This window comes from Trichosurus vulpecula, chromosome 9 (genome assembly GCF_011100635.1).
Source record: "Trichosurus vulpecula isolate mTriVul1 chromosome 9, mTriVul1.pri, whole genome shotgun sequence".
In the NCBI taxonomy this organism is placed as follows: Eukaryota; Metazoa; Chordata; class Mammalia; order Diprotodontia; family Phalangeridae; genus Trichosurus; species Trichosurus vulpecula.
The window spans coordinates 112,568,182-112,592,851 of NC_050581.1; the positions used below are offsets into that span (position 1 = coordinate 112,568,182).

Consider the following 24,670-nt stretch of genomic DNA (forward strand, 5'->3'; position numbering starts at 1 on the left):
AATAGAGATTAAAAGGGACATTTCTCTGCTCATCTTTTTCCTTGTAGTTTTGAGTTTGAGATTCTCCAGCATTTTAAGGCCCTATCTTTATTACCCTAGCAAAAAATTTAAATCATATGGTGGTGTTGGTATTGCCCAAGAATGTCTCTAAAATCTCATCTCCTCTTCAGTTGTGCTCTTTTGGTTCTCTGCTTGAGCAGGCTTTCATCCTCACTGTAATTTTACCTTTTATTTTTTCCTTTCCCCCATTCCACCTCCTTTCCTTCTTCCTCAGTTTTGTGACTATGGCCAAGTCACTAAATTACTTTGAGCCTCAGTTTGCTGATCTGTAAAATAGGGATACTAGTATTACTTCCTTTACCTTGTGACAAAATGCTTTGTAAACCTTAAAATATTATATGTGTTAGTTTATTGTTTTCTCCATTTCTCTGTTTTTTCTTTCTTGGCAGGAGATCTGGGACCTGGCTCTTAGGGCTATCAGTGTGTAACGAAAGCATATACCACTAATTCTGTTCCCTCTACCATTGGAGAATGGTCTGAGAGATGGGTGCTACTTGCTCCTTGTGGCATTTTGACTTTGTGGAGTGGAGAACCAGAGTTTTTCATCTCATGAGAAAGCACATACCTGTGCAGACACTTGATTAGTGGCCTCTTCTTTTGGGGTTGGACTCTTAAATTCCACTCTGGACTTTTCCATACTAAGTGTTTCTGGAGTGAGAAGTCTTCTGGCTTTTTGTGGTAAGCACAAAATTATGAAGGTATTGAGCAGCAGAACTAATTTGTCAAGTAGATTTAGAAAAAAAACTTTTAAGACTGTATGGAGAATATAAATAGGAAAATTTTAAGAACTTCGAATTGGGGGTCTAAAAGAGAAACGCATTCTTCTACTAGGATTGGAAATAACAGAATGTGGTAAACAGAAAGTTTTATAGGTTTTTCACAAATGCTGTATACCTTCTTTGTATCTGTAGAAGAAAGCTCAGGTAGTTGGCCTCAGCTTTTCCAGCGTTCATTCTGTGCCAGAATCATGGAAAATGAGTTGGTAAAGGCCCTCTGGTTGAATCCACACTTGAAAGGGAATCCTCCCATAAAACATGCCCAACAAAGGGTCCTTGCTTGAGGCCCTCTAGCAAGGGGATACTCATCACCTCCCAAAGAAGCCCAGATCTACTGAGGAGCTCTCATTGTTTGAGAAATTTCTCTTTAGGTTGAGTCTAAATCTGCTTCACATTTAAAATGGAGCTAATTCTCATCAGATTTGACCTGAGGAGGGAATACCATACACACTCAATTGGGTATCTTACCCCACAGGAAAGAAGGAGGAAGAAGATAAAAAAGAGGGGATGATAGAAGGGAGGGCAGATAGGGGGAGGAGGTAATCAAAAACAAACACTTTCAAAAAGGGACAGGGTCAAGGGAGAAAACTGGATAAAGGGGGAGAGGTTAGGAAGGAGCAAAATATAGTTAGTCTTTCACAACATGAGTATTGTGGAAGGGTTATACATAATGACACGCAAGTGGCGTATGTTGAATTGCTTGACTTCTTGGGGAGGATGGGTGGGAAGGAAAGAGGGGAGAGAATCTGGAACTCAAAGTTTTAAAAACAGATGTTCAAAAACAACAAAAAAGTTTTTGCATGCAACTAGAAAACAAGATACACAGGCAATGGGGCGTAGAAATTTATCTTGCCCTACAAGAAAGGAAGGGGAAAAGGGGATGGGAGGGGAGTGGGTTGACAGGAAGGGAGTGGGGTGACAGAAGGGAGGGCTGACTGGGGAACACGGCAACCAGAATATACGCCATCTTGGAGTGGGCGGGAGGGTAGAAATGGAGAGAAAATTTGTAATTCAAACTCTTGTGAAAATCAATGCTGAAAACTAAATATATTAAATTAAAAAAATAAAAAATAAAAAAATAAAATGGAGCTAATTACACTCATGCTGCTTAACTTCTAAGGCTGTTACTAGGAAAGTTTTTTTTAATAATCCTTAAAGCAACGTTTAGCTATGAATTGTTCTCTCATAATCTCAGTTTGTTTTTCCTTTATGATTTGATTTTTCTCTTTCTAAACTTCAGATAGTTTTATAAGTGTAAGGAATTTGTTGCCCTACCTCTTCTCTCTCTGTTCTGTCTGATGAGGTTGAGTAAGTATACCTATGAAGTCTCTGATACCTTTGTTAAAGTTAAAAGGTGGGCTTTGTTAGGCTTACACATTGTCTGTAGAATGCACCAACAAAGGGTGATTGGGGCTAATAAGATGGTATATCATTTTGATGGGAAATTTTCTACAGAAGATAAAACTTTGTCAGGTACAAAAGAGTTTTCACTCTCTCCATTTTCTTTTTTTTTTTAATAATTTTTATTTTTTATTTTTAGTTTACAACACTGTGTTCTACATAATTTTGAGTTCCAGATTTTCTTCCCTCCTTCCCCCTGTCCCTCCCCAAGACGGCATGGAACCTGATATATCTTCCATGTATAACTTCGCATTGAGCTAACTTACACACTAGTCAAGTTGTGGAAAAGAATTATGACCAATGGAATGAATCATGAGAAAGAAGAAACAGAACCAAAAAAAACCCCAAAAACAAAAGAGAGGAAAAAAGGGGAAAAAAAGGCAAGCATAAAGTATACCTCAATCTGCATTCGTACTTCATAGTTCTCATAGTTCTTTCTCTGGATGTAGATAGCTTTCTCCATCGTGAGTCCTTTGGAGTTGTCTTTGCACCTTGTGTTGCTGAGAAGAGCAAAGTCTATCAGGGTTAGTCCTCACAGAGTCCATATATCTGTGGTTGTGTATAATAATCTCCTGGCTCTGCTCCGCTCACTCAGCATTATGTCGTATAGGTTTTTCCAGGTTGTTATGAAGTCCGTATCATCCCCATTTCCCATAGCACAATAGTATTCCATTACTTTCATATATCACAGCTTGTTCAGCCATTCCCCAATTGATGGGCATCCTCTTGATTTCCAATTCTTAGCTACCACAAAAAGAGCCGCTATAAATATTTTTGTACATATGGGTCCTTTTCCCACTTGTGTGGTCTCTTTGGGGTACAACCCTAGAAGTGGTATTGCTGGGTCAAAGGGTATGAACATTTTTATAGCCCTTTGGGCATAGTTTCAAATTGCTCTCCAGAATGGCTGGATCAGTTCACAACTCTACCAGCAATGTAACAATGTTCCAATTTTCCCACATCCTCTCCAGCATTTATCATTTTCCTGTTTTGTCATTTTAGCCAATCTGACAGGAGAGATGTGGTACCTAAGAGTTGTTTTGATTTGCATTTCTCTAATCAGTAGTGATTTTGAACATTTTTTCATATGCCTATAGATATCTTTAATTTCTTCCTCTGAAAACTGCCTGTTCATATCTTTTAACTATTTCTCAGTTGGGGAATGACTTGTATTCCTATATATTTGGCTCAGTTCCCTGTATATTTTAGAAATGAGGCCTTTATCAGAGATACTAGTGGTAAAGCTTTTCTCCCAATTCTCTGCTTCCCTCCTAATCTTTGTTGCATTGGCTTTTTTTGTACAAAAACATTTCAATTTAACATAATCAAAATTATCCATTTTGCATTTTGTAATGCTCCACTCTCCATTTTTATCGCTTTCCTCTTTCTAAGAAAGCCCCCTCCTTTCTAGAAATGGGAGCATATAGTTCTGTTTTAAATAGATTCATCTCTTAGTCTCCAGTAACATAAACTACTGCTAGGTCTGTTCATATTTTCAGCATCCTAACGTATGCACTAAAGTCTGTGGGCACGTTTTTCTTCTTTATTTTGCCTGCGTAATCTTAGGAATAAGCTGGTTCTAAAAACAGTTCCAAGAGATGTTCTCATCGTGGTTTATTGATGGAATTTCTGAGGTAGTTATAACAAATTGTGCTTCATTCTAGCCTTTTTTTGACCTCGGATTTTTTCAGAGCCCCCCCCCCCCCCCCCCCCGAGGGATTGCTTCATGTTTTTCTAACTATCAGCCTTGGACATAACATTGTTTTGTACTTTTGTAATGGCTTTTATGACGTTTTAAGTTCTTTATAGTCTTTTATTTCTTCTTTAATTTACCAAAGGAGAAACTGAGGCACAATGTGATAGTGACATGTTCTAAAGTTTTACAGCCAATTAGTGGTAGGGCTGAAATTAGGAACACTGTGCTTTCTGCCTTTCAATCTCATGTGTTGTCTCACCCCTACTTCTGAACCCCCTCAATTCCCCAAATTGTATGATGAAAAGGTATTCCTTTTTTTTTTTAAAGGACATTGGTTGTCACATACAAGGAGAGAATAGAGTAAAGCCATGCCTTTTCCCTTATGCTTTATTGTGCTCATTATACTTCCAAAAGGGTTTTGATTAATTATACTGTACTATACTAACCATGTAGTTGTCATCACTGCCTTTATAGTATGAAGGAAAATCCAAATCAATTTTAGTACCGTTTCCTTTCCCTTTGCTGGCTTTGAGGGTGTGGATTTTAACAAATTAGCTCAGTTGGATGGCAAGCTTAAACCTGAACTAGGGTGACTCAGATATATAAAATATTCCTACAGAAAAGTACTTAATGCAGTTTTTAGACTACTATAGGGCCATAGAAATGGTCCACCCTTATAAGGGAAAGAACCTCCTTAAGACTCATCATGGGACTCCAATCATCAGTGCTGAAATATATGGGTACTAATGTAATCCTCCCCTAGAGTTCTAGTGAATTAATTTTTTTCTGTTAACCAGAATACTTTACCATCAGTTATTGCCCTTCATAAAGCACTCAAGTAGATTATTTTAAAAATTATTATTTCTACTTTATAGAGGAGACTGAGCTTTTAAGAAATAATTTGTTCATAATCTTAGGTCTCATGAATTACACATGTTTCCATGTAGGAATGTAAACAAAACAGTTCAAGTTTAGTAAGTCCCTTATGATTTCTCTTTCCTGTTTACCTTTTCATGCTTCTCTTGATTCTTGTGTTTGAAAGTCAGACTTTCTATTCAGCTCTGGTCTTTTCACTGAGAAAGCTTGAAAGTCCTCTATTTTATTGAAAGTTCATATTTTGCCTTGGAGCATGATACTCAGTTTTGCTGGGTAGGTGATTCTAGGTTTTAGTCATAGCTCCAATGACCTCCGGAATATCATATTCCAAGGCCTTTGATCCCTTAATGTAGAAGCTGCTAGATCTTGTGTTATTCTGATTGTGTTTCCACAATACTCAAATTGTTTCTTCCTGGCTGCTTGCAGTATTTTCTCCTTGACCTGGGAGCTCTGGAATTTGGCAACAGTATTCCTAGAAGTTTTCTTTTGGGGATCTTTTTGAGGAGGCGATTGGTGGATTCTTTCAATTCCTATTTTACCCTCTGGCTCTAGAACATCAGGGCAGTTCTCCTTGATAATTTCTTGAAATTTCTTTTTTTGATCATGGCTTTCAGGTAGTGCAATAATTTTTAAATTATCTCTCCTGGATCTATTTTCCAGGTCAGTGGTTTTCCCAATGAGATATTTCACATTGTCTTCCACTTTTTTATTCCTTTGGTTCTGTTTGATAATATCTTGATTTCTCATCAAGTCACTAGCTTCCACTTGCTCCAATCTCATTTTTAAGGTAGTATTTTCTTTAGTGGTCTTTTGGACCTCCTTTTCCATTTGGGTAATTCTGCCTTTCAAGGCATTCTTCTCCTCATTGGCTTTTTGGAGCTCTTTTGCCATTTGAGCTAGTCTATTTTTTAAGGTGTTGTTTTCTTCAGTGTATTTTTCAGTATTTTTTTGGGTCTCCTTTAGCAAGTCATTGACTTGTTTTTCATGGTTTTCTCGCATCCTTCTCGTTTCTCTTCCCAATTTTTCCTCTACTTCTCTAATTTGCTTTTCCAAATCCTTTTTGAGCTCTTCCATGGCCTGAGACCAGTTCATGTTTTTCTTGGAGGCTTTTGATGTAGGCTCTTTGACTTTGTTGACTTCTTCTGGCTGTATGTTTTGGTCTTCTTTGTCACCAAAGAAAGATTCCAAAGTCTAAGACTGAATCTGAGTCTGTTTTTGCTGCGTGGCCATATTCCCAGCCAACTTACTTGACCCTTCAGTTTTTCGTTGGGGTATGACTGCTTGTAAAGAGTACTTTGTTCCATGCTTGAGGGGATGCGCTGTTGTTTTCAGAGCTATTTCTATACAGCCAGCTCTGCCACACCAGTACTCCTCCTTCCCCAAGAACCCCCAACCCGGACTGGACTCAGATCTTCAGCAGGCTCTGCACTACTCCTCTGAACCACCACTTAATTCCTCCCACCAGGTGGGCCTGGGGCCAGAAGCACTTGCAGCTGTAGTTCTGTCCTCAGAGCTGCACCACCTCTGCTGTCCCCGGGGAGGTGGCTCACTGCAAACTCCTTTCACTCTGGCCCCAGTAGCTTTTCCCACTAACCTTCTCTATTGTCTTTGGTGTTTGTAGGTTGAGAAGTCTGGTAACTGCCACAGCTCACTGATTCAGGGCTCTAGGGCCTGTTCCACCCGGCTCCTGGTCTGGTTGGTCCTGGCATAGCCCACACTGGGTTGTGCTCTGCTCCCAGCTCCGTGCAATAGACTCTTCCCAGTGACCATCCAGGCTGTCCTGGTCTGGAACCCTGCTTCCCTCTGCTATTTTGTGTGTTCTGCAGCTCTAGAATTTGTTCAGAGCCATTTTTATAGGGGTTTGGAGGGACCTGGGGGCGACCTTACACAAGTCCCTGCTTTCCAGTCGTCATCTTGGCTCGCCCCCCTCCCCCCCATTTCTTACCTAGTAATTGTTTTGGTGATTATGGCTTTTTAATATAGTTTTATGTTTGATACTGCTCTGCCTTCTTTCCTACTTTTTTTTTGCTAATTTTCTTGTTTTCTTTGTTTCTTTTGTTTCTCCATGTAAATTTTATTATTTTTTTCTAGCTCTCTAAAATAATTTTTTGGTAGTTTGGTATGTCACTGAATTGAAGTTAGGTAATATTGACATTATATTGGCTTATATTTCCGATGAACAATTAATATTTCTCCAGTAATTCAGATTTGTGTCAGCAGATAGACTTCCAACTATTTTACATTTTGTGTAGTTCTTTTAAATTGAATTTCTCTGTCTCTTCCTTCTAGATTTTGTTGGTAATATACAGAAATGTTAATAATTTGTGTGCGTTTATTTTATACATTGCAATTTAGCTAAAGTTAATCTCATTTGGCTTTTTAGTTGGCTTTCTATGGTTCTCTATGGGAACCATTGTATCATCTTCAAATGTGATGATTTTATTTCCTCTTTCAAAAAATAATAATTTTGTTTCCTCTTTTCCTGTGCTTATTTCCTTGATTTCTTTTTCTTTTTATTACTATAGCTAGCATTTCTAACACTATATCAAATAGAAGTGGCGACAGTGGATATTACTCTACCCCTGAATTTATTGGAAAAAAATCCTCGTTTATCTTTTACATATAATGAATGTTATCTTTTAGTTTTAGGTATATGCTATCAATTACTCTATGGGAAGTTCCATATAATCCTTTGTGTTTTCTAGTGTTTTTTTTTTAAACATAAATGGATATTGTATTTTGTCAAAAGTTGTTGGGGATTTTTTTGCATCTGTTGATATAATCATTATTTTGTTGATTTTGTTGTTTATGTGGTTAATTAAGTTTATAATTTTACTACTATTAAACCAGCTCTGCATTCCTGACCTAAATCCAACCTTGTCATAGTATAGCATCTTTGGCATGTGTTGCTATAGGCTCCTTGCTAATATTTTACTTAAAATATTTGCGTCAGTGTTCATTAGATTTATTAGTTTGTAGTTTTCTTTGTTTTGATTCTTCCTTGTTTTGGTATCAAGATTATATTGTAGAAGGAATTTGGTAGGACTCTTTTCCTGTTTATTTCAAACTTTTTATAGAATATTGGAATGCTTGGGTATGAAGTTGGCTTAAACATTAGGAAAACAATTTGCATAATCATTCAGAGGAAAAGCAGCCTAAACCATATTATTATACCAATTGGCACAGCAAAAGTCTTTGAAAAATATAACATTTATACTTTTAAAAAATGCACAAAAACCCTGACAAAAAATCAAATACTCCACAAAATATAGGCATTGAAGGTCTTAATGTGATTAAAAGTATCCATCTAAAATTAAAAGTAGTATCAAATACAAGTGGGAACAGTAGAACCTTTCCCATTAAATATATGATTAAAGGAAGGATGCCCCCATTCTCCACTTATTTGATTTTTGTAGGATTTTTAGTAATAGCTTTAAGACAAGAAAGAAATTAAAGGCGTAAAGACGATAAAGAGGAAACAAAACTAGCCCTGTTTGCTGATTGATATATACGATAGTTCACCTAGAAAATCCTAAGCAATGAGCATTTAAACTGTTTGCAATAATTAACAGATTCAGCACAATAGTGAGCTACAGACAACTCTCAGAAATAAGCACCAGGAGACGCTAATGGAAGGCCAGTCCCTGTCTATCTAAACATACTCAAGATCTACGTAGATAAAATTGTGAAACTCCTTGAAAAATAAAGAAATATTCAGTGCCTGTGATTAGGATGTACCAGTGTAATAAAAATGACAGTAGTACCAAAAACACATTTACCAAAGGGATATTTTATGGAACTAAAAAGAATAATAATTCAAGGGGATAAACAAAGAGATTTAGGATTACAGGGAAATCATGAAAAAGGTGAGAATGAAGAGGGAATAACATTCTAGACTTTGAACTGTACTCTAAAGCAATAATCATCAAACTATTTGATACTGGTTTTAAAAATATATATAAAAGTCTGTCTTTTTTGCACCACTTTTCTTACGTCCCTCCTTTCTGAAACTACTTAATGTCAAAATGTTAAGGAATGTACTATAACTGCAAAAATGCTCTTTACAGAAACAAAATGAGAATAAATAGTTTAGAAATGGTGGAAAGAAAGTTAACGACCTGAATAGAATTTTAGAAAAGTTAAAATGACAGGATTTTGGTGATTCAGCAGTAGCAAGACAACTCTTGTACTCCCTCCTAATTTACTCTCTATCCCCTACTGCACAGTAGCTTTTCCTATGACTTATCAGTTTCAGTCAGCTAGCATTTTTTAAAGTAACTATGTGCCAAGCACTTATTGGTTTGTGGGGCACTGCTATTGTTTATTCTGTTTGTGTAGACAGATTGACCTGGGCTATGAAGAACAAGAAAATTATAAAGGATATTTGGATGTTTCTGAATTGAGAAAGGTAGATTGACAACTAAGCAGGATTCTTTAGTTGGGTCACAAGTAGTTTAAAGGGATCTAATATTTTCTGATGTGTTTTTCTCCCTGTATTTATTACCCTGTTCTCAACTTCTGTCATGGAATTTCATTTATGTCCTAAGTGACAGCAAAGAACACATCCCTCAAGACTTAGACATAGCAGTGAAAAGATAGCAGTTGGTTTTAATCTGGTCTTTAGTCTGTTCTCCTTGTTCAGGCAGCAGTACAGGATTATAAATTATAAATTTCTTGAATGTCCAGTGACTTGCATTTTTGTCCAGGCCGTACCGCTAACCAGCTCTATGGCCATAAGCAAGTCAGCTTGACTCCTTTGAGCCTCCATCTTTCCATACCTATAGAATGAAGTTTGGGCCAGGGTTTTTTCCCCCTGAGGTCCCATTCCAGTTCTCAACATTCTATGATTCTATAATAAATTGATAAACTTGGTAACATAGTAGGAATTTTTATAATAAATAGACAGCTGATAGTCTTTGGCACTGCTCTCAGCCCAGCCATTTATCATTTTATAACCACAGGCATAATTTTTCCCTTAGGTCTCAGTTCCTACATATTGAATCTGAGGGTAAGTTAAGAGTACCTTACAGCAGAGGTGTCAGATATGTTGCTGGGCAACACTCCTAAGGTGCTGCCTGAATCAGATTAAAATATAATTGTGAAATATTTAACAAAATAAATAAAAATGTAATAGAACATATAGAATGTTAATGTATGGTTTTCTAAGACAGTATGTGGCCTGCAGGGATTCTTATGTATGGTTTAGTGACCCCTATTTCTATCTGAGTTTGACACCACTACCTTACAGAGGAATAAATAAGTTATAATTATATCTGTCTTTAAGAAAGCCTCATGTACACAATTCTGAAGCTGGTAATTTTACCTCAGAGATCTGTGATATTGCTGAGTATTGTCCTTCAATGGCATAACAGCCTCCTTTCCTCAAAAGCTGAGATTTTGATTTTCTTGCTTCTTAGTTAATGGTCTTTTTGAATTGTTGAGACCAAATACATTTATTGCCCTCATGCTAACCTTTTGATGGATTTCTCTGAACTTAGATAAAACATTTCCTAAGCACTTAATACGTACTAGGTACAAAGAAGTCAGCCCCTGCCTTCAATTAGCTGACATTTTTAATGAGAGAAGAACACTCAAAGAGAAACTGGAAAGCAAGAATGGTTTCTCTCACCGAGTGGCATGATTGGAAAGGTTGGTGCTGGCTTGCTGCTCAGATGACAAGACAGTGAAGTCTGTTATTATGCCTGTACTTAAAGGTTTTCCTGGTAGTTGGTAACTTTCCAGAGTTTATATTCTCTGAGTTACTAGTACTCTCTTCCTAGATACTTTGTATCTGCTTTGTATTTAATTTTCATTGTATATATTTCTTCCTGTAATGTAATGTCAACTCCTTGAGGACAAGGACTAATTTTTTTCTTTGTATCTCCAGATTTTAGTACAGTGGCTGGTACCTATTCAGCGTCTAATAATTGCTGTTTATTTTATTTATTTTTGTTGTGTCGGATTAGAATGGCCTTTGATAGCCCAGTGTCATCTCTGTACCATGATATACTGTAATTAAATGCACATATAATTTTGGGGAAATTAATTTATAAGATGAAGCTAGGTATAGTTGTGCAAGCTTCAAGAAAAGTTCATAGCTTTTAAAGGTAGTTTAATTAGAACATTGTGCTTTTGTGCCACCATCTCTCAGACTCACTGTTGTAAGATTCTTCTTGAGCAGTGCCCTGGCTCAAAACTATGATATACCAGTTTGTGGGTTTAGCAACTCTTAGGACATTCAGGGCTGTACTGAGATAGCCATTGTACATGGGTATTTGATAAATTTCTGTCTTGATTTTGAATATTTACTTGATAAAATTCTGGCTGTCAAGGTAGATTGCCAGCATTGTTTATGTTACCATTTAGCTGCATCCTTGCATCAACATCTTTTAAATGCAAAGCCTCAATCACTGACCCTTTTAAAAATATTTGACATTTTAAAAAATTACCTACATTTCTCACCGTATCCCTTTCCCTAGTCTCTCCTTCTCTTAGAAGCAGTGGGCAAAGTAGAAAAAGAAAGCATCTGCTTGTCATCTCCTGAAACTTTAAAATGCACACTCCTAGGGACACCATAGACAAAATCCAGAGCTTCCAGGTCAATGAATATGCTGCCAGCAGCTAGAAAGAAAGAAGTCAGGTATCAAGGAGCCACAGTCAGGAACACACATGATTAAGCAGCCACCACTATGAAGAGCAGAGAGCAAGGAATATGATATTCCAGAAGGCAAAGGCATAGGCTTATAGCCAAGAAGAAATTACCTAGCAAAATTGATTATAACTCTGCGGGGGGCGGAAATGGACTTTGGACGTCAATGAAATAGAGGATTGCAAGCATTCTTTTTTGGAGGGGGGAAGGCAGGGCAATTGGGGTTAAGTAACTTGCCCAAGTTCTCACAGCTAGTAAGTGTGTTAAGTGTCTGAAGCCGTATTTGAACTCAGGTCCTCCTGACTCCAGGGCCGGTGTTCCACTCACTGCTCCATCTAGCTGTCCCTATTGCAAGCTTTCTTAATGAATAGATTATAGATATGTAGAAACTTTGAAGTTTTAACAAGATTTAAATCAAGAGAAACACAAAAGTAAATATGAGTGAACAATCACAAAGAACTAATAATAAACAAGGACAAACTTTATATTCTACTAGGGGAAATGATGGATTTAACCTCCTTAGAACTCTTTTATCATCAAGAGTCATAGAGTGAGTTTAATTAGACAGCTCCTGGGAGTGAATCTGTTAATGTACTGATAAACTTAAAAAGAAGAATGCAAAGAGAAGAATACATTAAGCGGAAGTATTGGGAAAATTATCTCACATAATCAGAATGTTCATGTAAACATCTAGATGAGCAAGGGGGGAAGGGGAGGGGTAGAGGTGTTAAGTAGCTCACACTTCAACCTCACTGTCATCTGAACTGGTTAAAGGAAGGAAGAATACCTACATACACACAGAGTTGGGTACAGAAATACTTTTCACTCAGTAAGAAACTAGAAAGGAAAGGGGAGAAGGAAGAAATGGAGGGAGAGTAGATTAAGGGCAGGATTAGATCTAAGCAAAACAAACTCTGATTAAGGATGTACACAAATATTTATAAATCTTTAAGGTGGCAAAGAGTGGGGATTGAGAGGGTGCCAATAAATTGGGGGACGGTTGGATCAGTTATGGTATATAAATGTAATGGAATACTATTGTGGTGTAAGAAATGATGAAGAGGAACCTGGGAAGACATTGTATGAATTGATACAAAGTGAAGTGAATTGAACCAGAACAGTTAATACCATAACAACAGTGTAGTAAAGACAAATAATTTTAAAAGACATAGAAACTGATCAGCATAATTACCAACCATCATTTTAGAGAGAACTAATTAATAATGAAATATGATGATCTCAAAAAGAAAAATACAAAGAAAAGAAGAAAACACTGAAAAAGGGGGTAAGGGAGAGGAAGTATGGGGAAAATTATCTCACATAACCAGGGTATGCAAATAAACATCAATGCAAACAAAGAGGGAGGGGCTAGAGGTGGTGAGTGGCTCACACTTCAAGCTCGCTCTCATCTGGTTAAAAGAAGGAAGACAACATACACACACATCCTGATAGGTTGCCAGGGACAGGAAGTGGAAACAGGACTGGACCAATGCAGAAATTTGTTTTGATAGACTACGTGTTATAACAGAGGTTTTGTTTTTCTTTCATTCTCAATTGGGAGTGGGTAGATGGGGTGAGAGGGAGAGAAGGAATCTTTTTGCTGATTGGAAAAAATGTGATTTTTTAAAAAGTGATCTAATAGAACTCTAAGTGATAGGGAAACTCTTATGGCATCTTGATGGGTTCATGTATCTCCAATCCTTTCTATTTTCTTAGAAATATAAAAATATTGAAATTAGATTGAAAATATTGGAATTTCCAGTATCCTTGTTGTGGAACAGCAAAGCATTGGAGAATAAACTTGATATTTTCAATGAAATCCAGATGCTTGATATATCATGTCAGTTTTCTAATTTGTAAAATGGGAAGGTTTTACTAAATGATATCTGAAATCTCTTTCAGTTTTAAACCTATTATCTCATGTCATTATTAAATATTAAGTCTGTTATCTCATCATTTAAATATATTGTCTCATCTTGAATTAAAAGTGTGTTTTCAGTGGTTTTGGGCCAATGTTGATTGATGCCAGAGTCTATACTATTTCTATCTGCCTCTTTTTAGGATAGAAGCCTTGACTGTTCCACTGTTGTGCAGCTAACCACATGCGACACTTGATATTGCAATTTATGAAGTAGGCTCCAAGTAACCACTTTTAAACAAAAACTGGTCAAGAAAATTTCTTGATGAGCATAAAATCATCTTAGTTAACTAGAAAGAGCTGTTCGTATACATTAGACCCTGTAAACACAGGGGCATTTTGGAACTCCTTTCCCCCAACCCTGTCCTTTCCTTCCTATCCCCCTAGAGTAAGAGGAATGCTGATCTTTTTAAGGACAACTTCCGCTGAAGACCTGTACCCTCTTAGTCTTTCTAATGAGTCGGTGAGCTAGCGATGGTAGTGGTTCAGGGTGTGAACTGATACTATTGCAGTCTATTTGGGATTTACCTGTAGGTATTATGAGTCACAATAGTCTGTAGGGGAAAGAGAACCTAGAGTTAGATTCTAGCCCTGGATCTGCGTGTAGCTACATGGCATTGAGCTTCATTTTGCTCTAAAATGTGGTTAGACTTAGATTATTTTAAGGTCTCTTCCAACTTTCAAATTCTGTGATTTTAATATTGTTGAGGCTTTTCTTTTAGCTGTGCTGGAGAGGAATTTAGTTGAAACTAAAAAGTAGCCTGAGAAAAGACCCATTTTCTAAAAAGCCTAACTTTTTTGCCTGTTTGTATACCCCAGCTATCCACTATTGAAGCTTCCCTTGCCTGGAACAGGACCAGTGGAATACACAACCCCTGTGAAGGATTACTCACCACCTCCATCAGACCCGGATCATGAACAAAGGGATCGGAGTGAACAGCCAGACTGGGTAGGTCTCTGAGTGGCAAAAGTAGCTATCATCTATTTGATCTTTGCAACTAAAATCCTCAGTTATGTCCCAAAATATAAAAATGACCATTTTGAAATGAATTAATTAGAATGTCTCTGTATGCTATAGGATAATTTATTGAGAGAAAATGGTTTATTTCAAACTTTCTTGGGTAGTTTTTGTTTAAAACAAAATTGGCCGTCTGAAACATTTTCCAAAAGTCCTTCTAAATTCTTAGAAAGCAAGCAAAATTGTCAATTGTACGTTTAGTAAAGTTAACATTAGTTTGATGTCAGCTTTATGATTGTAAAGTTGAATTTTTATATTTTTTTATTCTTTCTTTTTGGCTTCAGTCTGTAATTTCATTGGCATAGGAAATTTGGTTGTGAGAACGCTTCCCCCTCCCATTGCAGATCAGCACCTGCTCTGTAATTCTATTCTCTTAGAGTTGCTTGAAGTATTAAGAGATTAAATTACTTGCCCCAGGGTCACATAGGCATTATGTGTTAGAGATGAAACTTGAACCCCTGACTCTGATGGCATATGCCTTATGATAGGTAGTGGTTAATCTAATCCAGGAATCCTTCCTATAATGAACGGGACAAGTGCCATTCCAACTGCTGAAGGCCTCCAAGAAGGGGAAACTCACCCACTGTTGAGTAGCCAATTCCACTTTGGGATAGCTGTATGTTAGGAAGTTTTTCCAGACATCAAGCCTAAATCGGCCTCTTGGTAACTTCCGTCAGTTTTACTCTCTGGAGCCAGACAGAACAAATCTAATGCCTTTTCTCCATGGCAGCCCTTAACGTACCTGGAGAAAGCTATTGTGTCTCCTCTGATTCTTTTCTTCAAGTCAAACATACTTATTTACTTTAGGTATTTCTCATATGACCAGGACACCATTCTGGTTGTTTTTCTCAGGACACTCTCTAGCTTATCAATGTTATTCTTAAACTTTGGTGTAAAGAATTTAGATACTTGAAATAAGTTCTGATGATGGCAAAGTATAGTGGGAAAATGACCTCATTCTTAGAAGCTGTGCCTGGCAACATAAACCAAAATGACAATTGATCTTACAGTCCACTAAACCCCCCAAATATTCTTCAGATTAACTGCTGCCTGACAGGTGCATCCTCCTCCATCTTTTACCTGTGATGCTGAATTCTCTTGGTACACAAATATAAGACTTTACCTTTACCCCTATTGATTTTATCTTAATAGAGTCAGCTTAATGTTCTAGTCTGTCAAGATTTTTCTGGATTCTGTACTGTTTAATACTCTGGGGCTGTTAGTTAAGAAAAAATTAATGTTTAGTGTACGTGTGTCCATTTTATACTGCTTTATGTAATTATGGGAGGCATTTTGGTATAAATTTAATTTATTAGGAGACTTACGATTTAGTTTCACCTTTGTAACAGCCTACCTATAGGACCTTAGGCAAATTACTTAATATCTCATGGCTTCACTTTTTGTTGTTGTTTAGTCATTTTTCAGTCATTTCTGACTCTTGTTAACCCATTTGGGGTTTTCTTGGCAAAGATACTGGAGTGGTTTGTCATTTCCTTCTCCGGATCATTTTATAGGTGAGGAAACTGAGGCAAACAGGGTGAAGTGACTTGCCCAGGGTCACACATCTAGTAAGTGTCTGAGGTTGGATTTGAACTTGGGAAGATTAGTCTTCCTGATTCCAGGTCCTCCGTTCCCCTGATTCCAGGTCCTCTATTTCCCTGATTCCAAGTACTCTATCAACTGTTCCACCTAGCTGCCCCTTACATGTATTATTAAGACAATTGTTCCTCTCTAAAAATTGTACATATCTAATGAAGATAAATAAGGAAAATAGGGAACTGAACAGACTTGGAGAAGTTAGAGTTGAAAGACGGTATATTTTAAATGTGTTAAAGGGTATACATTTCATTTATAGCACCTTTACAAAAATAAACCATTTATAAAGTTTTGATTTTGTTATTGTCCTTGACATTTACATAATTGTCATTACATATACTGTTTTCCTGGTTTTGGTTATTTCATTTTGTATCACTTCCTGTAGTCTGTGTTTCTTTGTATTTTTCAAGATAATATTCCATTATGTTCCTGTGCTACAGTTTCTATTGTTGTTCCCCAGTCATTTGGCATCTTAGTTTTCAGTTCTTTGCTATCACAAAAAAGTGATGCTATCTGGGATTTTTCTATCTTTGCCCTTCTTGGGTTACGTACTGAGCACTGGAATCACTGGATCAGAGGTTGTTGGTATTTTCTTTACTCTTTTTACATGTATTTTAATTGCAAATGTATTTCCTGAATGGTTGGACTAGTTGAGATTCTACCAAAAATGCATTAGTGTGGCCATCTTTCTATGATTCGTGCAATATTGACTTTTCAAATCCTTTATCATTTTGGTCAGTTTTCTGGGTATAGGATAAAACCTTAGGGTTGTTGCGACTTGCATTTCTGTTATTATGAGAAATTTGGAACATTCTTTTATATGGTTGTTAATAGTTTGCAATTCTTTTGAAAACTGTCTGTATTCTTAGATAATTTACTTGGGAGCAGCTTTTTGTCACTTATTTATGTTTACATATTTTGGGTATTGACCCCTTATCGGAGATAGTTCGTAGAAATATTTTCCCCTAATTTACTGCTTTCCTTTTTATCCTAGTTACATTGATTTGTGTTCATATGGAAGCTTTTAAATTCCCCATAATCAAAATTATCTTTCATGTTTTCTAATCACCTTTATCCATTGTTTGGTTAAAAACTCGCCCCCTACCCATAGCTATGAAAAATATATGATCTGCTTTTCTAATAAATTTTTGTCTAGGAATAAGCAAGACTTGTTGGAAAGTCAGGAACGTTTTGATTATAATTTACATTTATTCCTCCTGAATAAATGGGTACCTCCCCTGAACAGAGTACAGGAGAAAGTACAAAGGACTCAGATGGAAGCCAGTCTTTTAATAGACCCTCACCTTGAATCTCTCGCCAGGCTCTTCATTGGCCAGATACAACCGCCTGACTGCCTCCGTCATGCCCTCCTCCAATGGCTCATTTAAGCATGCGTACAAGCCTTCTGACCTTTCACCTGACCCACCTGAGGCCTGATTTCTGCTAAAGCTGGGGTGGGGGATGAGGGGGGAGGTATACCTTCAGTTCTGTGGAAACAAAACTCCTCCTCCCATTTCTTACATTTACCCCCTCTTCTTTTATTCAAATTTTTGTTTCCATATTTTTAATACTCCCTTACTCTCTTTTCTCATCTGAATTTTTTTTTCCCTTAACCATCACCCCTTTAAGTAAATATGGGAAGGAACTATGGAACTATGGAACTATGGAACTATGCCCAAAGGGCTATAGAAATGTTCATACCCTTTGACCCAGCAATACCACTTCTAGGGTTGTATCCCAAAGAAATCACGCAAGCGGGAAAAGGACCCATATGTACAAGAATATTTATAGCAGCTCTCTTTGTGGTAGCCAAGAATTGGAAAGCAAAGGGATGCCCATCAATTGGGGAACGGCTGAACAAGCTGTGGTATATGAAGGTGATGGAATACTATTGTGCCATAAGAAATGGGGATGATGCAGACTTCATAACAACCTGGAAAAACCTACACGACATAATGCTGGGTGAGCGGAGCAGAGCCAGGAGAGCGTTGTGCACAGCCACAGATATGTGGATTCCGTGAGGAACAACCCTGACATACTGCGCTTCTCTCAGCAACCTAAAGGGGCGGGGACAACTCCAGGGGACTCACGATGGAGAATGCTATCTTCATTCAGAGAAAGAACTGCGAAGTTTGAATACAGACTGAGGCACACTACATGCTCGCCTTTTCTGCTTCTCTTTTGTTTTTGGTTTTGGGTTTTTTTTTTTTTTGGTTCTGTTTCTTCTTTCTCATGATTCATTCCATTGGTCAAAATTCTTCTCCACGACTTGACTAGAGCATAAATTAATTCAATGCGAAGTTATACATGACAGTTATATGAGACTTCATGCCGTCTTGGGGAGGGAGGGCGGAGGGAGGGGAGAAAAACTGGAACTCAAAACTATGTAGAACCGTGTGTGGTAAACTAAAAATAAATAAAGGAAAAAAAAATAATATTAAAAAAAAAAACATTGATTTACAAAAACTTAAGAATAACATTTAAAAGATGTTGCCATTCCAATACCAATCATCTCTGAGATACATGGAATAAAAAGCTTTCAAAATACTGAAAAAAAAAAAATATGGGAAGGATTGATCGACACATTGACAAATCAAAGGGGGCAGTCCCCTTTGTAAATACAGATACAGAGACTCAAAAGAAAATGATAATTCAATTGTCCCTTTAAGATTCAAAAGTCTCTTCCCATAAGGCTGTCTGGCAGGGAACAACATCAGTGAAGTCTTCTGGTCCTTGGTATTTGTTCCAGCCATCTCCAGCATCTTCTTGCCTTCTTGTAGGAACCAGCTTTCTTTCCATTCTCCTACAAAAGTTACCTTAGCACAGTTTTAAGTTACCATTTCTAATCCTTACACCCTGATCATTTTTACAAATTCAGAATTGGAACTTTGGCCAGTTGTCATGTTTAAGAGATTCACATCAGAACCCAGTTTCTTATACTTTACATTAACTCATTATTAATTTCCTCGCCAGGAGGATGATATTTCACTAAGGAATTAACAGCAAACTCCAGCACATACATAAATACATTAGATAACCAATTCTTAACACAGTACATATAACATCATAAACTTTTAGTCATACCATGTTTCTTTGATGGCATTTACAAAATAAACTACAAGCCATTCCTCTTTTAACGTTACTAATTGTAACAAAGCTTTAGACAAGCTTGATATTAACCAAATAACAAAATAATATTCTTATAAGCCCTTGACCTAATTGTTTCCATACCATTACCAAGAAAAAAACCTAACTTATACACAGACCTATACAAAAATACTGCTCGCAGTCCTGTAGTAGTCTAAGATGTTCCATAATCAGTTATTTTAGTAGATTTGTTACGGTACTTACAAAACCTTCTGATTATAGAAATTTGCCGCCAAGAGACCATATTTTCCCCAGCTTCCTATCAACTCCAGGCAGAGGCTGTGTCAAACTGCAAGCTGCATTGAGCCAGGCCTAGTCTGCCAGGTTTCAGTTAAGGGGATCAAGTCAAGAGGGTCCTACCTCAGCACGTGCTGAACAGTTGCCATCTCAACTTTACCATGAACTCATACCTCCAGCTCATGCCTGCCCTCCCACAGGGCTGCTGGCATCTTGGGTCAGCCTTCCTTGATATTCACACCTGGAGTTAGACTCAGAAAAAGTCAGTTAACAGTCCCATTAAGTCTTTGAATAGCAAATTCCAATAACCGATTTAGGATATGACTATGATCTCACATTGCTTAAGGAACATCCTTAAAGCTAGCTCTAAATAGCTTGCGTGCATTTCCTCCCTTGTTTGTAAAATCTTCCCATTAAGATCATAAGTTATTGCTCTAACACATTTGCATCAGTTTCTCCTCTATTTTTCAATTCTTCCCTAATTATGCCTGATCTGAAAGAATTGAACCATATAACTTTTATCTTTATGTTTTAGACGATGGAATGAATTCAAATCCACTTTTAACTTTTCCCATCAATACAAAAAAGCTGGGGTCAGGGAGGAGGGGGGAAGTACACCTTCAGTTCTGTGGAAATAAAACTCCTCCTCCCATTTCTTACACACACAAATTTTATTTTTATTTTTGTAAACATTTGTTACCTTTCCTTCCCACTGTCCTTCCCCCTAATTGAACAATAAAAGCAAAAATCTCAAAACAAATATGCACAGTCCAGCAAAACAAATTCCCACATTGGTCATGTCCAAAAAAGCATGTCTTATGTGGTAATTATTTCTCTGGCAGGATGTGGGTGGCATGTGTCTTTTTCAGTCCTCTAGACTCAAGGTTCATCATTCCATTAATCAGAGTTCCAGCGTCTTTCAGAGATGTTTTTATTTATAGTGCTGTCATTGTATCAGTTGTTCTCCTAGTTCTGCTCACTTTATGCTTCATCAACTTATAGAGATCTTCACAATTTTCCTCTGAAACTGTTTTTTCATTCCCTAATATGCAGTGATATTTCATAACTTTCATATGCCATAATTTATTTAGCCGTTCCTAAGTAACTGGACATTCCCCTCATTTTTAGTTTTGGATATTTTGGAAAGAGCTGCTATAAACATATTTGTATATATAGGTCCTTTCCCTCTTTTATCTCTTTGGGGTATAGGCTTAGTAACTGGGTTAAAGGATATGCACAGTTTAGTAACTTTTGGAACATAGTTCCTTAATGTACAAATTTTAAATAAAATTCTAACATAAAACTTACAGTAATAAATCCAAAAATTATTCACTATGAGCAATTTGGATTTATACTAGAGATATAAATATGGCTTAACATTAGGAAAATAATAAACACAATTAGTCATATTAAAAACAAAAACACCCCCCTCTTCCCAAAGCACATCAACTGGTGCTGAAAAAGAAGCCTTTGACAAAGTTCATCACTAAAATACCCTATACAATGGGGTGGCACACTCCTATAATCCTGGCTCCCAAGAGAGGCTGAGGCTGCTGGATCACTTGAGCTCAGTTTTGAGCTGTAGTAAGGTAAAGTCACTGAAAGTCTGGTACAAATCTGATGAATCCTGGGAGTGAACTGCCACCAAAGCTGCATAAGGAGGAGGCAGACCAGTTTGGGTTGGAAGAATGGAACAGGTTAAGTCTTTGATTGGGTCTTCTAGCCTCCTAGCATTTTATAAAGCATTAGTTTATTTTCATAGGTTTACAGAACACTTGATAATATTGAGTTCACCTGGTTTTGCATTTGCTCATCTGATAGGTACTGTTCTTCATGTACTGTTCTGTTCCTTAACTGTACCAGATAGTTTTGATGATTTCTGTGATGAAGCCTCCTTTGGCCATTTCACAGCACTCATATCAATCTGTGAGTTTTCTGAATTTCCTGTAGCACCCATTGTCTGGACCATTCATTTGTGTATTTAATAATTGTATCACCTTGTTTTGTTATCTGACTGTACCGTGTATGTCTTTTGTTATCTCCTCAAGCTAACTTATAAGCTCTTAAAAGAAAGGAGCATTTTAAAAAATTGTCTCTTCTATATTCCATAGTACTTAAAGCAGTGCTTTTTGTAGAGTAGTCTCTCAGTAAAATTTGTCAGATTTATTTAGACCTATGCAGCTCCTTAGTATGCTGAGTTAATTTCTTTTTCCCTTCTTCTCCATTTCCTTGGCAGTATGTGGGAGCTCCAGTGGCCTATATCCAACAGATATTTGTGAAATCCACTGTTTCCCCCTGGCACAAGAACTTGCTGGCAGTGGATGTGTTCCGTTCACCTCTCTCCCGGGTATTCCAGCTGGTAGAAGAGGTCCGAAACCATGTGCTGAGAGACAGGTATGGTGAAGTAATTGAGGGTTTGGGTCCTTTTAGCAGTAGATTTGCTAACATTGTTCCTCGCCTATGAATGTTATGATTAAGCTGGCGTCTCTTCCCCTAATTAGGTAAGCCAATCAATTCATAGGAACAAAAAGAACAGTAGCCTTATAAAATTGCTTGCCCATTCATAGATTAAATTTTCCTTTGAATTCTTGTAGTAGTTAATAGCATGTGGTGTCAGCTGCATCTCAATCCCATGTCTGCCCAATCTGACTTTGATGCAGGTGACTCTCAGGTGATTTATGCTTCTTTTTGGGGGACATACAGCTTTAGGAACAATCCATAAAAATCCTTCTAGAACAGTGGTGTCAAACTCAAATAGAAATGAATCACAACTTAACATTATATCTGTTGTATTGTGTTTTAATTTATTTTGTTAAATATTTTCCAGCTACCTTTTAATCTGGCTCTTTTGCTCTGATGGCCTTCATTTTGACACCTCTGCTGAAGGCTGATAGTTCAGAACTTGTATTCTTTCTGTTGTGCTTTGAAGATAATATCCTCCTTTAAGGGTCTGTTGTGTGCAATGTGTTGTGTATAGCACTTGTGAGTCATGAGAAATCTAAAAATGGATGAATCAGCGTTATCTGTGGATTAAGCATGTCATAAATAATGATACTGTGCTACTGAAACCCAACCACAGGTCTCAGGAACCTTGTCTATCAGTTATATTAAAGATTCTTTTCATAGACCAACTTTCTCTGCTCCCAGGCCAAATAGTGGTTTTCTTAAATATGGAAATTTTAAATTTCTTAATTATTCGTTTGACTTCCTACTGTCCAGTTCTTAACTGGAAATTTCAGGGATCAAAACTAGCTAAATTTCTCACTACAACCTCCTATTAGATTGTTTCACTTGCTAACCTAAATTGATGTTGCTCGGGACCCATAAACTCTTGGACATATAGCATTACTTTTGTGTGAAAGAAAACCCAATTAGGTTCTTAATGTATTATTTAATTCAAATAAGATGGGACAAGACCCACTAATAAGTAATATGTATGTGCAGATTTTTTTTGGACAGTGTATTTAGAGTTTCCCATCTTCAGTTATAGGATCATAGGTGTTAGAACTGGAAAGGACCTAAGAGCTCATTTAATCCGCCTCCCCATTTTTATAGGTTCAGAGAAGGGAAATGATTTGTTAAAAGTCTCGTAAACAAAAACAGAATTCATAAGATTATGGCATTTCATCTAGAACGACCTTAGAGGTCATTGAGTTTAGCCTCATTTTACAGATAAAGAAACTAATGCCCAGAGTGGAGATTGCCTAAGGTCCCACAGTGTAGTAGAACCAAGAGTTGAACACAAATTCTTTTATTTGTATCCAGTGCTCTTTCCACTCCATCATGCTGCCTCTGTCTTTTTTTTTTTTTTGCCTTTGTTTTCAATTTTTTAAACTAGTTGCACCATTTCATTAATTCTGCGGCAGTCCAGTTTAGAATGTAAGCACCTTGAACAAGATGCAGTCCCTGCTGCCATTTTTGTATCTTACATAATGTCTTGTATGTAGCATGCTTTTAAAAGGTTATTTTAATAACCAGAGGCTGCCTTTGGGCAGAAGGGAACAACTGTACCCTGTTCTCTCCTCCCGTCTCTATGACCAGGTATCTGAATAGCCTTCGGGCCCGACTAAAGCTGTTGCACCCTAGCCCCAACTGTAGTCTTCGGGAGGAGAATCTGGTGCATGTACATTTCAAGGAAGAATTAGGTTTTTTTCCCCTGGAATTACCTCTTTTCCCAGTGGGAAAGAGAAATAGTCCAGAAAGTTGAGTTGGCAGTACCAGATATTGGACCTTTGAAGCATTGCAGAGCTTTTAACTTAGACTTGTTAGGTTCAATGCCTGGGTAGATAGCCTCCCATCCTGTCTAGATAGGGATTTAAGACAGAAGTTTATTTTGTGTTCTTTCTTAATTTCCTGTTTCTCCTTTCAGTGTGGATGGGCCTTAACAGCTCCTAAAGAAATACTCTAGTATAAAATGATGTGGGAAATACTAGTTACTATTTCATGTCCTAGTAACTGATTTTCCCATTCTCTGGCTATATTGGAATTGGGGAGAACAATATAGTGAATTACCAGATTCTGCCATTTGGAACCCAGTGAGATTTGATAGATGTGATATCTCTGGTCCATAATGGTAGAGGACAATGGCTTGTTTTGTACTTTTTTCCTGGATAGCTCTGGGACCAAGAGCCTAGAGGAAGTGTGCCTGCAAGTGACTGATCTCCTGCCAGGCCTAAAGAAACTTAGGAATTTGCTTCCTGAGCATGGCTGCCTCCTGTTGTCACCTGGAAACTTCTGGCAGAATGATCAGGAGCGCTTCAACGCTGACCCTGATATTATCAAAACCATCTATCAACATGAACCAAAGACCCTCCAGACTTCTGCAACCCTCAAAGGTACACACAAGCCTTTGCCTTGCCCTATTTAGTCCCCTGTTAGATGGCTCCTTGGGCTCCACATTGCTTTTAGAATGGGCGGGGTCAGAGCAGGGCGTTCATACTTTGTGTCAGACACATCACTGAATGACGCCTAGATGTTGATCCTTGGTGACTTGTTTACTTTTCTGTATATGTTTATAGACTTATTGTTTGGAGTACCAGGAAAATATAGTGGAGTGAACCTATACACTAGGAAGAGGATGGTGTCTTATACCATTACCCTGGTCTTCCAGAATTACCATTCCAGGTAAGCCTGCCAGTGTTTGGAATCAGTGGTCATCAGGGACTAGCAGGGCCATTTTTTCAAGTAGGTAGCCCCCGTATATGGTGTTGTGTCCTCCTCCTTTTCTGTCACTATGCCTGAAATTTTACTGTTATAGATGGTACAGGTGGTTTGTTCTTTTGAGTTTTGAAGGTTT

At 37.5% G+C, this 24,670-nt stretch overlaps 1 protein-coding gene across 2 annotated transcripts in view; it reads left to right on the forward strand.

The window, feature by feature from the left end:
- Positions 1–24,670, forward strand: part of LOC118831548 (SREBF chaperone) — a 104,583-nt gene that overhangs the window by 67,341 nt on the left and 12,572 nt on the right. For both annotated transcript variants that reach the window (XM_036738927.1, XM_036738928.1), the window contains exons 3-6: positions 14,196–14,325; positions 21,611–21,768; positions 23,989–24,209; positions 24,393–24,498. In XM_036738927.1, coding sequence (XP_036594822.1) covers positions 14,196–14,325; positions 21,611–21,768; positions 23,989–24,209; positions 24,393–24,498 — 615 coding nt within the window. The remainder of the gene's footprint in view (positions 1–14,195; positions 14,326–21,610; positions 21,769–23,988; positions 24,210–24,392; positions 24,499–24,670) is intronic.